The sequence below is a fragment of the Choloepus didactylus genome, chromosome 6 (genome assembly GCF_015220235.1).
Source record: "Choloepus didactylus isolate mChoDid1 chromosome 6, mChoDid1.pri, whole genome shotgun sequence".
Lineage (NCBI taxonomy): Eukaryota > Metazoa > Chordata > Mammalia > Pilosa > Megalonychidae > Choloepus > Choloepus didactylus.
The window spans coordinates 29,055,652-29,071,032 of NC_051312.1; the positions used below are offsets into that span (position 1 = coordinate 29,055,652).

Consider the following 15,381-nt stretch of genomic DNA (forward strand, 5'->3'; position numbering starts at 1 on the left):
TGTAAAAAAATTATAAAATACTAGGATTAAATGATACTCCTTAAGTATCATTTGACATGATAAAAATGCCATAATCCAAAAAGATTCTTAATGATTATGCCATGTAAAAAATACTCTATGACCTGCATCATTTTTCAACTTATAAATCACACATCAATATTAATAATGCTGCTTAATGTTTAATGCTATGTTCTGGATTATTTCAGATAAATTAAGTTTCTAGTGTGTACTCTGGACTCACATTAACCTTATGGAAAATCAGAACAATGTCACTGAATTTGTCTTCTTGGGGCTGTGGGAGAATAAGCAAATGGAGCTATTCTTCTGTTTCTTGTTCCTGCTCTGTTACTTGGCAGTCTTAATGGGGAACTTCATCATCTTACTCACAATCACCTGCAGTCATCTAATTGGACAACCAATGTACTACTTTCTCTGCCACCTCTCCTTCATGGATATATCCTTCACCACTGTTGTAGTTCCCCGGCTAATCAGAGACTTAGCCTCAGAAAGAAAAATCATTTCCTATAACAACTGTTTAACCCAACTCTTCACCTTCCACTTGCTGGCAGCTGTGGAAATATTAATCCTGGTGTCTATGGCTTTTGATCGCTATGTTGCCATTGTCAAGCCCCTGCACTACATGGTCATCATGAACTGGAAGAGGTGCAACATGCTGATTGTCATGGCCTGGGGTGTGGGTTTTTGGCACTCAATGGCTCTACTGCTCATGGTCCTCAATTTACCTTTCTGTGGCCCTAATCAGATCAATCATTACATGTGTGATGTGAAGCCTCTTCTGAAACTGGTCTGCAGAGATATTCATGTTGCTAGCGTCTTAGTTATTGCCAATTCAGGGTTGTCAGGAGCTTTAATTTTTCCTGTCCTGATGACTTCTTACATACTCATACTGTACAATCTTAGGACACATACCCCTGCAGCACGACACAAAGCTCTCTCAACTTGTAGCTCTCACATAATGGTTGTAGCTTTGTTTTTTGTGCCTTGTCTCTATATCTATGCTGTTCCTGCTGAAAGTGAGATCAAAGACAAGGAAATCTCTGTGTTTTACACTGTTATTATCCCCATGCTGAATCCTTTCATCTATACACTGAGAAATATGGAGATAAAAATTGCCTTGAAAAAGGTATGGTCTCAAATGGCACATTTAGAATTAGAGTTAACAAAGTGATATTCATTGTGATTCCCATCCTATATCCCTAGTGTAGTTATTATTAAGGTCAGTAAAGAATGAAGTTAAGCTTTCTTTGGGAATTGGACTGAATGACTTCTGACATTATAAAAGCCCAAAATACAAATTACTCATTCATATAGCAACATGCTCCTTATTGGGTCCAAATTGACCTGGATGTGTCCTCTTGTAGTTGAAGAATGTAAGAAATATCTCTCTAAAATTCACCATTAATCTTACCAATCCCCCTTCAAAAATTTACAAGACTATTTTCCTATGAATAAAATCCAACCTTCTCCCTTGTTAGCTAGAAATATCACCAATTTGGCTCATGTCTGGTTTGCTAATTTTAGAAATTACTTCACTGGAGAAACTTATGTAATGGACAAAAATAATAGGCTTTTAGGTCCAATATACCTGCATCAAACATTGACCTAGCCAATTTTGGCCTATGGGTCTTGGCAATTTTCTCTGTTTTTGTTACCCTCATTTTTGAAATATCTTTGAAATTGGGATAACATTGTGTTTCCAAAAAAGATTGCAAAATTTTATTGACTAGCACGCATGAAGTTTTAGTGTGGTGTATGACAAGAGATTTAAGATGTCTTTTCTATTCCCCTATCTTTTTTTTAAATTTTTTTCTTTCCTTTGCTCAGATGATTTAAACTGGCTATACTGTATCCCTCTGCATTCTCCAAACTGTCTCACCTCTTGATTTTTTTTTTCTGCTGTCTCTTTACTTAGTGTACCATACATTATTCTGCATATAAAAATTATGCTTAGAGTTTACTATCTAAAATATGTACATACCTCAATTGGATATACTTCAGCAAATCCTGATCTTTTTGCTTTTGTTGGGTCTTGCCTCAAGGATGATGACCGCTGAATGATCAGGGTATGGTTTCTTAGGTTTGTGTGGCTGTGTCAAATTCTTAAAATAATATAACAATGAAGTTTGCTGCATCAATTGACTATTTTTCCTCAAAGGATTTCTGTAGCATGTGATGCCCTTTGATAGCATTTCAGTCACTGTAGAATTTCTCTCAAATTTGAAGTCAATCATCTGAAACTCTGCTGCTGCTTTATCAAATAAGTTTATGTAGTCTTAATCCTTTGTTGTAATTTCATGATGTTCACAGCATCTTCACTAGGAGTGGATTCCATCTCAAGAAACCAATTTCTTTCCTCATCCAGATCATGCAACTACTCATCCCTTAAAGATTTATCATGAGATTGCAGCAACTCATTCACATTTTCAGGTTCCATTTCTAAATCTAGTTCTCTTGCTCTTTCCACCCCAACTGAAATTACTACTTCTGCTATTTCATGAATCCCTCAAAGTCAACCATATGTGATCAAATCAACTTTTTCCAAATGCTGTGTTGTTACATTGACCTCCTCCCATGAATCATGAATGTTCCTGGTGGCATCTAGAATGGTGAAGGCTTTTCAGAAGGTTTTCAATTTACTTTGCCCAAATCTATCAGAGGAATGTCTATCTGTGGCAGCTATAGTGCTAGGAAATGTATTTCTTAAATAATAAGACTTGAAAGTTGAAATTACTCCTTGTCCATGTGTTGCAGAAAAGATGCAGTAGCATGCATAAAAAAAACTCTAATCTCATTGTACACCTCCATCGGAGCTAATGGGTGACCAGGTGTATCGTCAATGAGTTTAAATGGAGCCTCTTTTTCTTTGTAGTTGCTCTCAACAGTGGGCTTGAAATATTCAGTAAGCCATATTGCATACAGACATCCTGTCAGCCAGGATTTGTTGTCCCATTGATAGACCACAGAATATAATTAGCATAATTCTTAAAGGTCTAGAATTTTCAGAGTGTAAATGAGCATTGCTTCATCTAAAAGTCACCAGCTTCATTAGCCACTAACAAAGTGGGTCAACCTGTCTTTGTAGTTTTGGAGCCAGGCATTGGATTCCCCTCCCTAGCTATGAAAGTCCTTGAGGGCATCTTCTTCTGGTTTAAGGTTGTTTCATCTACTTTCCAACTCTGTTGTTTATATGGCCACTTTCATCAATTATCTTAGCTTGGTCTTCTGATTAACTTGGTGCAGCTTCTGCATAATGACTTGCTGCTGCACCTTGCAATTTTGTGTAATAGATATGACTTCTTTTCTTAAGCTATGAAGCAACCTCTGCTACCTTCAAACTTCTTTTCTGCAACTTCCTCACCTCTTGCAGCCTTCATAGAATTGAAGAGAATTAGGCCTTTGATCTGGAATAGGCTTTGGTTTAAGGGAATGTTGTGGCTGTTTGACTTTCTTATCATTCATGTGTTCACCAGAGTAATACTTTCTATTTTCTTTCAGACCTTGTTATTTTCATTCAAAATTGGCTAATGGTTTGACTGAAGAAACCTGGCTTTCAGTCTATCTTGGCATTTGACATGCCTTTCTCACTAAATTTAATCATTTCTAGCTTTTGTTTTCAATTGAGAAATGTGTAACTCTTCCTTTCTCTTTAAAACTTAGAAGGCTTTTTAAGTCTATTCATTGAATTAATCTCAATATTTCCTTTTAGGGAATAAGGAGGCCTGAAGAGATGGATAGAGGTGGGGATGCATTCAGTGAACCAGTTAGAGAACACATAGAGCTATTATCAAGCAAGTTCACCATCTTATATGGTTGCAAATTTATGGTGCTCCAAAACAATTACAGGGTAATACCAAAGATCACAGATCAAAGATCAGCATAACAAATATAATAAAAATGAAAACATTTGAAAAATTGTAAGGATTACCAAAATGTAACACAGGCAATAAGTGGGTGAATGCTGTTGGAAAAATTGCACCGATAGACTTGCTTGTTTTGGAGTTGCCATCAATCTTCAATTTAAGAAATGCATTTTCTGTGAAGCACATTAACTTTAGTTAAGAGCAATAAAATTAAAACTAGGTAATTAGGTATGCTTTTACTTTCATTTTCCCCTGTGATTATATTGTTAATCATATGGAATTTTATTCTTCATATAACAGGCATTTCTTTTTTATGAAGTATGTTTTCCTAATTTGACTGTGCCAGAATGTAAACTGATGTCTTTCTTTTTTATTTGTATATCCTTTTTTCACAAAAATCTGCCTCAGACAAAATAAGATCTAAATAAAATCTCACTGTATTTAATAAATTATACTATCTCCTTTTTTATTTGACTGCATACACCCTTCTCACATATGTGTAACATTCCCTTGTCATTCACAATCATATATGAATAACAAAATAAATGACATTTGAAAGGCCAGAAACTTTAGCATATTTTGTCTCAGGGAGGAAATGAAATCCTGCAGATTATCTTCCCCTTTCTATTATCCTTCAAGTTATTTGTTTTCTGCATCAAAGCATTAATACTGTTCCATATAACACTTACCCCACATAATGCATTTCCAGCTCTATGCCTTTTTTCCCATTTCTCTAGACACTACTCCCTGTTGAGACACTTTTCTTTCCATTATTTTTGTATCAGTAACAACTTTTTTGCATATTTCACATCCTGGGGTCAAACTTATAATTTATTTTCCCTTGGAGCCATGGAAATCTCTGGAATATAAGGAAAATCATTCTGTCCCTTCCATAGGAAATTAGCTCTGACTAGTATATATTCATACTTCTCTTTAACTTGGCTAATATGCTATTTTCCCAAGGAGTATTTTGTTGAAAAACAGGCCTATCAGCTGTGTTGAATATGAAATTTCATTAAAGATGGATCATATATATCTACATAAAATATAAATGTGCCAGTTTGGATATATTATGTACCCCAAAATGCCATGTTCTTTGATGTAAACTTGTGGGGCAGACATACTAGCATTGATTAGATTGGAATGTTTTGAGTGTTTCCATGGAGACGTGACTCAATCAACCATGAGTGAAAAGCTTGATTGGATTATTCCCATGGAGATATGGGCTCCACCCATTCAGGATAGGTCTTTGATCTAATCACTGGAGTCATAAAAGAGCTCACAATCAGAAGGATCTCAGAGCAGCTAAGAGTGAAATTTTGGTGAGCAGCTAGGAGTGACATTTTTGTGCTGCAGCTGAGAGACACATTTTGAAGAGGGCCATTGAAAGCTGACATTTTGGAGAATGTCACTTTGAAACACAACCCAGGAGCAAGCAGATGCCAGCCACATGTCTTCCCAACTAACAGAGGTTTTCCAGAATAAGGCTTAATAATGAAAAAGTAATGTCTGAGCATCCCAAAACTTTAACAGATATCCCCAAGTGTAAATCTGGGAGGAAATGAATCCTGCAGACCTTCAGACCCTATGATATCTTTTTAGCTATTTATTTTCTACATAAATGAAATGCTTCTTTCCTAATTAGTCCTGACCCTCACATCTTATCAAGGACATAAACCAATCTTGCTTTGTGCCTTTCTTCCAATTTCTCCAGAATTTTCAACAGAATATTTGCATTACTTCCACACAGCACTTCCCTGATAGTTATCCCTGCTACACAGGAGGGAGAGATCCAGGACAAGCCACATAGGCATTAATGTTTGCATTTAGTGCCAAGATCTCCTCTTTTAATATTTCACTTTAATTACAAAGGATATTAGCTCTGACTAGATCATTATTCATAGGTTTGACTTGGTTTAAAGCACTATTTTTCCAGGAAATATGGGAATTTTTAAATAAAGAAATATGTTTATGTATGTGTGCCTGCATGTTTATGTAGAGTTTGATCTGCATGTGTGAAATGGGTTGGCTTATGTTTCTTGATGCAGAATCAGAGGAAAACCTTTACCATCAGAGAGCATGCTATTCTGAAGAGTGTTTGGTTCCTATCCCTAAAATGCATATACAATTTTACTTTAATACCAAGGATAAATTATTTATCCCTTTTTGAAATTAATTGTCTCATGTGTGCTTCAAAATTGATTGAAAGGAATAGCAGACATGCTAGATGTATGAGAATATGCTCATTTAACTCATTTTCCCTGCTAAGACCAGGTATGAATGTCTACTTTTATTGATGATACTTTGGTGATAGGCAAATTAATAGTTTTGCTAATAAATATCTACAATTAAAATTGTATCATATTTTTAGATGCTTTACTAATAGCAATACATAATATTTGTTATTTGTATTTTTCTCTCTTTTCTTTTGATTGATCAAGCTAAAGTCTTCTGACTTTTATGAATCCTTTCATAAAACCAACTTTTGTTGTGGTGGTGGTTTTTCTGTTTTTATTTGCATTTTGTAAATTATGAACTTTAACACATATACATAACAGTGATGTTCTAGTTTGCTAATGCTGCCAGAAAGCAAAACACCAGAAATGTGTTGGCTTTTATAAAGGAGGTTTATTTGGTTACACAGTTACAATCTTAAGGCCATAAAGTGTCCAAGGTAACACGTCAACAATCAGGTATTTCATTGGAGGATGGCCAATGGCATCTGGAAAACCTCTGTTAGCTGGGAAGGCATGCAGCTGGCATCTGCTACAAGTTCTGGTTTCAAAATGACTTTCTCCCAGGATGTTCCTCTCTAGGCCACAGCTCCTCTTCAAAATGTCACTCTCAGTTGCTCTTGGGGTGTTTGTCCTCTCTTAGCTTCTCCAGAGCAAGAGTCTTCTTTCAATGGCTGTCTTCAAAATGTCTCTCATCTGCAGTTCCTGTGCTTTCTTCAAAGTGTCCCTCTTAGGTGTAGCTCCTCTTCAAAATGTCACTCTCAGCTTCACTGATTTCCTGCTGTTGTCAGCTCATTTATACGGCTTCAGTGATTAAATTTAGACCCACCCTGAAGGCATTGGGTAATACCTCTATGGAAATTATCCAGAGTCATCATCCACAGTTGGGTGGGACACATCTCCATGGAAATACTCAAAGAATTACAATCTAATCAACACTGATACCTCTGCCCACACAAGATTACATCAAAGATAATGGCATTTTGGGGGACATAATACACTCAAACTGGCACAAGTGACAACTTTCAATGTACAGTTCCACAAGTAGTTAGAGAGCAAATGCCAAAAAATTTCAAGGGTCACAGTCCCACAACTTCAATCATTTCCATTATTGTAAAATATAACATACATACATATACTGAAAGGTAAAGACCTTCAAGGCACAATTCATGGAGCAGCTACAGAGCAAATCCCAAGGGATGCTATAGGCTGCAATTCCACCATGTCATTTGCCTCCTTCCAGCCATTCCATCACCCCAGCATCCAAATATATATAATTATATAAAGTTTCAGTATTCATAAGCCTTTTTTCAATCTTATTTTGTTTGTTGCTAATCCTTCCTCTCATTTAATCTCTTTCTCCATCTTCAGGGGTGTCTAGGCAGTGAGCACACTAAATAGTTCATATTAAAAAGGGGTGTCAACAGTATGGGGAAGGGGCCTATATCTGATAGTTGATCTTAAAGAGGCTGTTGCCTCTGGGTTCTCAGACTTGTCTGGTATAGGAATACTCTAGTGGATTTAAGTTTCTGAAAGATAAAATGTAGTGAGTGCATCTTTTATAGGATCTCAGATAGGGTCCTAGGTGTTTGGGGAGCACTTTTAGTAAGGGCATGGCATACTGTGACCAGTTGGAATGTCTAGCTGGAGCTTGCATAATAGAAACCTCCAGGATAGCCTCTTGACTCTATTTGGGATCTCTCAGCCGCTGACCTTAGCTTGTTATCTTTTTTTCCCTCCTCTTTTGGTCAAGTAGGCATTTTCAATCCCCCACTGCCAGGGCTAAGCTCATCTCTGGGAATCATGTCCTACATTGCCAAGGAGATTCATTCCCCTGAGAGTAATGTTCCTCATGGGGGGGAGGTTAACAAATTTATTTGCCAAATTGGACTTACAGTGATAAAGGCCACATGTGAGCATCAAAGTGGTTGCCTAGAGGCATCTCTTAAGCATAATAGGAGTTATTAGCCTCCTATTTATAATCTTAAATTTCACAAGAATAAGTCAAGGGCTTGATTTATTAAGCAATGGGTTCCTAACTTGATTTAATGTATATTATATCCCAAGAAAAACAGTTTCTTAAATTATCTTCACTTAGTTGTACAATCATCATCACTCTCAATCTTAAACAATTATCATAACATAATACATCCCAGTGCTTTTATCAGCTGCTAATTATTCTAATTATATATAGTCATTAATATACATAATGGGTAGTTTTTCCATAACACTCTGTTAACCCTCTGCACCAGTGTCATACCTTATATCATGCTTATAAAAGTGTATATGTACATGGAAAAAGTCTCATTTCATTGGAAAAGAAGCAGATAAGTATGAATAATGCTATTGCTATTCAAAGAGATGGCTTGAAATACATTCAGTCAAGAAAAAAATGAAGAAGAAAAAAAGATGAAAAGAGAAAAGAAAAGGAATAAAGCAAAAAAAAAAAAAAAAAAAAAAAAAGGGAGGGGGTGATTTTTTTTGAAGTACTCACATATTGGTTAATGCTATCCAGACAATATTTGAGGGGATAGTCTGGTCTTCTCTACTCATGGCAACATATGGGAAAACCTATCCTAAATTAATAATAATAAATTCATTTTCCTAGATAAAAAAACATGAGAAGACTCATGTTTGGTACACAGCTTTCAACTAACTCAATATGTAGTTAGACTGAGAATGACAATCTTGTCACCAATTTCAAGGAAAATGCCAGATACATTTGGATATTTTGCTCTTGTCTCTCTTCCTTTTTGATGTGGTGACAAGCAACAAAGTCTAGCTCCCTAAATGCACAGGCTTGGGGGTTCCACAAGAAGCAGCAATGGAAGATTTGGGAGAAGTATTTAAAGGCACTTGAGAGAACTGGATGAAATCCCAATGGCCTTCCCTAAGATGATTCTTGAACCAGAATAGTGAAAATAAACACTGGTGATTGTAACTTGCTTATTACAATGGCTTTTCAAATGTGTTGCTTTTTTATTCTTCCAATATGTAATAGCAAATATCAAATGCAGATTTTGGGTCAGTGATCAGAAAGTTAAAAAATATACTCATTACCCTCTTTGAAGAAAATTCACCCTAATATATTAATTAAATATATTGAGTCTTTTTCTGCTTTCATTATCAAGTCTGATAATTCACTTATATTTAAGGTATTCTGTTTTTTCTTAATATATTATGGTCAATCAATTGCTCCCTTTGTCATAAAGTTTATACTCATTTTATCTTCTTTCCTCATACCACACCCACAAGCCATCCCAATGGATTCTGCATAACTAATTTCTGCATGTCATTTGATTACATTTCAAAGGCAGCCTGTTTTGTTTGCTTTTTTTTTTTTTTGCCTTTATAGTGGTGTTATCTTCTCAGCAGATTATTAGCTCAGTGAATTAGGGTCTACTTTTTCTCACCTTTGTATTGAACAATATTATTTTTTGATGGAAAGAGTAATAGCAATAGTTGAAACATTCATTACAATGTGGAATAATTGTGGTAAGGAATTTAAATGGATTTATTAGTTTGTTCCCCATAATGACCCTATGAGATGGTGCTACTAACATTTCCACAGAAGCACAAAGAAGTAATCTGACAAAGCTAGGCAGCTAATAACTTGTAGATTTGAACTTGACCTCAGCTAGGATGCTTTTTAGCACTCTACTGACTGAACAGTACTATTACAATTTACACATAGTAAATACTTAATAAACATTTCTGGATTTTCAATTTAAAGTAAGTGTTCTAGTTTGCTAATGCTGCCAGAAAGCAAAACACTAGAGATGGATTGGCTTTTATAAAAGGGGGTTTATTTGGTTACACAGTTACACTCTTAAGGCCATAAAGTGTCCAAGGTAGCACATCAGCAATCAGGTACCTTCACTGGAGGATGGCCAATGGTGTCCGGAAAACCTCTGTTAGCTGGGAAGGCACGTGGCTAGCGTCTGCTCCAAAGTTCTGGTATCAAAATGGCTTTCTCCCAGGATGTTCCTCTGTAGGCTTCAGTTCCTCAAAAATGTCATTCTCAGTTGCACTTGGGGTATTTGTCCTCTCTTAGCTTCTCTGGAGCAAAAGTCTGCCTTCAATGGCCATCTTCAAACTGTCTCTCATCTGCAGCTCCTGTGCTTTCTTCAAAGTGTCCCTCTTGGCTGTAGCTCCTCTTCAAAACAACACTCAGAGCTGCACTGAGTTCCCTCTGTTATGTCAGCTCATTTATATGGCTCCACTGATCAACTTAGACCCACCCTGAATGGGTGGGATAACATCTCCATGGAAATTATCCAATCAGAGTCATCACCCACAGCTGGGTGGGGCACATTCCAAAGAAACACTCAAAGAATTACAAACTAATTAACACTTGATAACATCTGCCCACACAAGACTACATCAAAGATAATGGCATTTGGGAGACACAATATATTCAAACTGACACAGTAAGATAATAAAGTAATATGCTAAATATTTCAAAAATATATTTGAATTTTGAATTTTATAGCTGGGCTTCAAGTACAATCAAGACTCTCAAATATGTATCCATAGAATTGAGTATTTTAATCAAATATTATGCTTTTTTTCTCCAAATTATACAGTCTATTCACAAAAGAACCTCAAAAACCACAACAAATGATATTATTAAGAAGTCTTTTTATAGTTTTAACTATTTGATGATAGCAAAACAATTTATAATTTAAAGGATTAGCTTTTTTATTTTTCCTGAGTTGCTCTGATTATTTGTGTTTCGCTGCCACACAATTTCATCTCTGTGTTTTTGATGTCAGACAAACTGCAAGGAGGGATGATTATCTTCAAGTTTTTGTATGTGTGCATGCATGCAAATGCATGTGGATGTGTCTTTGAATGGTTACAGAAAGATGGCTGAAGGATGCAGGATAGTAACAGTGTTGAAACCTAATCAGAAATTTATCTTAAGTACTCATAAGAAGCAAAGCCAATTTTATTGAAGGTGAATTAACCAGATGCCCAGGATGAAGTAGTATTTACCACTCAGGCTTTGTATCTAGGGTGTCTGAGTCCAGATCCCAGATCTGCCACTCACCAGCTTTGTTACTTTGGCTGAGTAATTATATCACTGAGACTCAGCTTCTTCAAATATAATCACCATAACTATTTTGTTCTACATAACAAGCAATATATCCTGAATTCTTTCTTTATTATAATTATTATAATTGTCTTATTATTTTAAGAAACTCTGACACAATATGCATGAAAGGGTGTATAAACAGCATGATAAACATTGAAAACCTGGCCTTTAGAGTGAAGTAAATGATATACAAGGACAAAATAAAACAGGTCACTAATGAAACTATACAAATTGAAATTTCAATTCCTCACTTTAATCCATCATCCATGGCATTCACATGTTCATTTATGTTAACACTGAATTCTATTAATTGAATGGATTAGCTATTTGATCAAGTTAATGTGTACAATTGGAAACAATAATTGTTTAAGTTCACATAAAATGCAACATTTTTTATTCCCTGTGAGAATATCATTTTACTTCATGAATGAATTATCAGTAGAAGATGTACAGGTGGCTTAATAGAAAGATTGAAATGATTTTAATATTAAAAATATTGAGTTAAATGTTTCTGATTCTTGTGTTAAATCTGGCTTTCAAAACCATTGTAACAAAGTAGTATGCAAAACTCCAAAATATCCTCCTAATTTCTTCCAGTAATCCTTGAGACTATCATGCCTATGTTATATTCTATGGCAGAAAGGCTTTTGCTGGTGTAACTAATGTTACTAATCAGTTGAGTTTGAATGTAATAAAGGGAGATTATCTGTGTGGGCCTAATCTAAATACATAATTAAAATTAAAAAAAAAATCTTTGAAAGCAGAATATTTTCTTTGGCTGGTAGCAGAAGGAGAAATCATACAACTATAAGAGACAACAAGAATTTGGCAATCCATTGCTGTCTTAGGCGATAGAGGAACCACCTGAAAGAACTAGAGAGCAGTCTGTAGGAAGTGAGAGGAAACTCTGGCTGACAGCAAACCAGGGAATGGTGACCTCAGTCCTATGACTGCATAGAACTGAACTCTTCTTGTAAACTGAATAACTCTGGAAGTAATTCTTCCTCAGAATTTCCAACTAAGAGCCCATCATCACTGATACCTAGATTTCAGCCTTATAGGACCCAAAGAAAGAAATCAGCCAAGCCCACTCAGATTACTCTGCAATAATAGGTGGTATCATTTTAACACACTGAGTGTGTAGTAATGTGTTATGAAGTCATAAAAAACTAATATATCACAGAAGTTGCCATTTAAACTTAGTTTTTAGGTGTATTATAACATATGAATTGTATAAAAGAATATTAGATTAAAAGTGGTTGAAATTCTTTATAGTTTGCTTTAAAGCATGTCGGGGTTTTTAGAGGAAGCTAGAAATATTCATATTTCTGTTGTAGTCTAGGTATAAAAATATATAAAGTGTTTCAAATAAAATGTGCTGATGAGAAATATGATACCATATGGACATTTGTCTTCAAAACAACTCCCTATATATTAAAAGACATAGTTCAATGGTGCAAAAGACATAAAAAGTTTGCAATTTGAAAATATTAATGATCTTTTTAGTTATATTAAGCAATGAATTAAAACTCTATAGGAAAATAAGTCATCACAACAGCAAGCAAATGAGAAATTTGAAGATAAACTCAGGGTGGATCAGAGACTATTAGCTTGCTAGTATGATGAAACAGTTCTGTTTATAAACTACTGTGGAAAGGCCACATGTGAAATCTGGTGGTTTTATGTGCATTTCCCTCTATCTTATTTCTCTCACCTTGAACTTGAATATATTTTTCCCTCTTCCAGCTAATGCAAAAGGGGGAAAAAAAAAGAAACAAGAAAAAAAAATGGGAGAGAAAATTTCTTGCCTTACTGATGTCTCAAGTTAGAAGGTCTCCTAGCTTCAAAACCACACTTCAAAATACAGGCTTGGAGGATCCAAGATGACAGATTAGAAGAGTGAGAGCAAAATACTTCTACATGAAAAACACTAGATGAAAGACAGAAAGTGCTCCAAAACACCAGTTCCAGGTTGTACCAGCTGCACAAGGTCTGCTACAGACCTTCTCAATTGGTGAAATTGAGAGTCTGCTTTTAGAAATGAGTGAGTGAGGCTGCTGGGGAAACAGTGGCCATGCTGCACTGGGGAGAAAATAGGTGGGCATTTGGAGGTGAGTTGGTTTAAAAACCCAAAAATGCCTGCAGGTCTGTCAGTGAGAGCCATGCAGTCAAGCATGGTAGGGAGTGCTTTTGATGTACTAGGCACCCACCTCAGTATCTGGCAGGGACAATAGACATCTGCACACCCACAGTCAATTGTCCCAGAGCTAGGAAAGCAGAGGTTCATGGAAGTGGGAAATTACCACACCCCATACAGCCATCTTTTCAGTGGCCTGTGAAGGCCCCTACACAGCACCATGGCCCAGAGCTTACTATAGGGGATTCTGGTCACCTGTGATGTTGCACAGTCTTCCCTCTGCAGAGGCTCACAGAGTGCATGGCTTGGAGGCAGGTCCCACACAGAAGTCCCAAGGGTCCTGCACCAATCCCAGGGACTTGTGGGCCCACAGCAGAGGGAGACTGTGGGGAGTCTGAGCTGATGTGCTGGACTCCTGCAACAAATTTAGGTCTCCAGGAACATGTCAGAGAGTTGAGTCTTAAAGCTGCCTTCCCTCCCTAACTGCACAGGGCACAACCCCACCTTCAGGTCTGGCTGCACCAACTGCACAAAGAACTTTGGTACACTGATTGGAACCGCACAAGATTCAGACTCTCACTTGCCACATAGACAAAGTTGGAGAGACCTGACTTGAGGGTAATAGGTGACTTGGGGGTGCCATCTGCTGATAAGTTAGGGAAAGTGTACTTCTCCAAACTGTAGCTCTGACATATTATAGACAGTTGTTCAGATAAGCCTGTATACCCTAACAAGTTAAGCAAACGCCAAGAGGCCAAAAGCAATAGAAAATTTTAAAGCATATAAAGAAACCAGAAGATATGGATAACCCAAACCCAAATACCCAAATCAAAAAAATCAGAGGAGACACAGTACATGACACAATTAGTCAAAGCAGTAATCACAAAAGACAAGATCATGGCACAGGATATAAAGGACATGAAGAAGACACTAGAAGAACATAAAGAATAATTTAAAAGAGTAAATTTAAAGAATAGACAATCTTATGGAAATAAAAGAAACTGTCGATCAAATTAAAAAGATTCTGGATGCACACAGTACTAGATTAAAGGAAATTGAGGAAAGAATAAGCAAACTCTAACAGTGCAGGTTTGAAAGTGAAAGTACAAAAGAAAGAATGGAGAAAAAAATTGAGAAATTTGAAATGGATCTCAGGCATATGATTGACAACATGAAGCACACAAATACAAGAATCATTGGTGTTCCATAAGGGAAAGAGAAAGGTAAAGGTTTAGGAGGAGTATTCAGACAAATTGTTGGGGAAAACTTCCCAGCCTTTCTAAACAACATAAATACACAAGTCATAGATGCCCAACGAACTACAACCAGAATAAATACAAATAAAACCACTCCAAGACATTTTGATCAGATTGTCAACTGCTGAAGAGAAGGAGCAAGTTCTGGAAGCCGCAATAGAGAAGCAACATAAGACTAAGGAGTGACTACATATTGGCCATCATGAAGGCAAAAAGGCAGTGGTATGACATATTAAAAATTCTGAAAGAGAAAAGTTGCCAATCAAGAATTCTTTATCCAGCAAAGCTCTCCTTCAAATTTAAGGGAAAGCTTAAAATCTTCACAGAAAAACAAATGCCAAGATAATTTGCTACCAAGAGACCTGCCTTACAAGAGATACTAAAGGTAGCCCTACTGGCAAAGAAACAAAGAAAGGAGAGAGAGGTATGGAGAAGGGTTCAGAACTAAAGAGATTTTGTAAGTGTACATTAAAGAAAATAGAGGGAAAATATATCTGACAAACAAAAACAAAAGGATAGGATTCCTGATTCAAGAAATGCCTTTACAGTAATAGCATTGGATATGAATGGATTAAACTCCCCAATTAAAAGATACAGATTGGCAGAATGGATTAAAAAATATGAACCATCAGCATGTTGCATACAGGAGACTCATCTTAAAACCAGAGACACAAAGAAATTGAAAGTGAAAGGATGGAAAAAAATATTCCATGCAAGCTACAACCAAAAGAAAGCAGGAGCAGCAATATTAATCTCAGAGAAAACAGACTTTAAA

At 36.2% G+C, this 15,381-nt stretch overlaps 1 protein-coding gene across 1 annotated transcript; it reads left to right on the top strand.

The window, feature by feature from the left end:
* Window positions 1–250: 250 nt before the first annotated feature.
* LOC119536848 (olfactory receptor 4P4-like) lies at window positions 251–12,831 on the top strand. Its single transcript, XM_037839567.1, has 3 exons — window positions 251–1,176; window positions 7,681–7,720; window positions 12,751–12,831. The coding sequence occupies exons 1-3, from the start codon at window positions 251–253 to the stop codon at window positions 12,829–12,831; spliced, it is 1,047 nt and encodes a 348-aa protein (XP_037695495.1).
* Window positions 12,832–15,381: the final 2,550 nt, after the last annotated feature.

Bases quoted from the DNA above. Each gene is read 5' to 3' on its own strand.
- LOC119536848 (XM_037839567.1), top strand. From the start codon at position 251: ATGGAAAATCAGAACAATGTCACTGAATTTGTCTTCTTGGGGCTGTGG. The intron at 1,177-7,680 runs GTTAACAAAGTG...CATCTTTTATAG, and splicing joins ATGGCACATTTAGAATTAGA to GATCTCAGATAGGGTCCTAG. The intron at 7,721-12,750 runs GTAAGGGCATGG...AAAACTCTATAG, and splicing joins GTGTTTGGGGAGCACTTTTA to GAAAATAAGTCATCACAACA.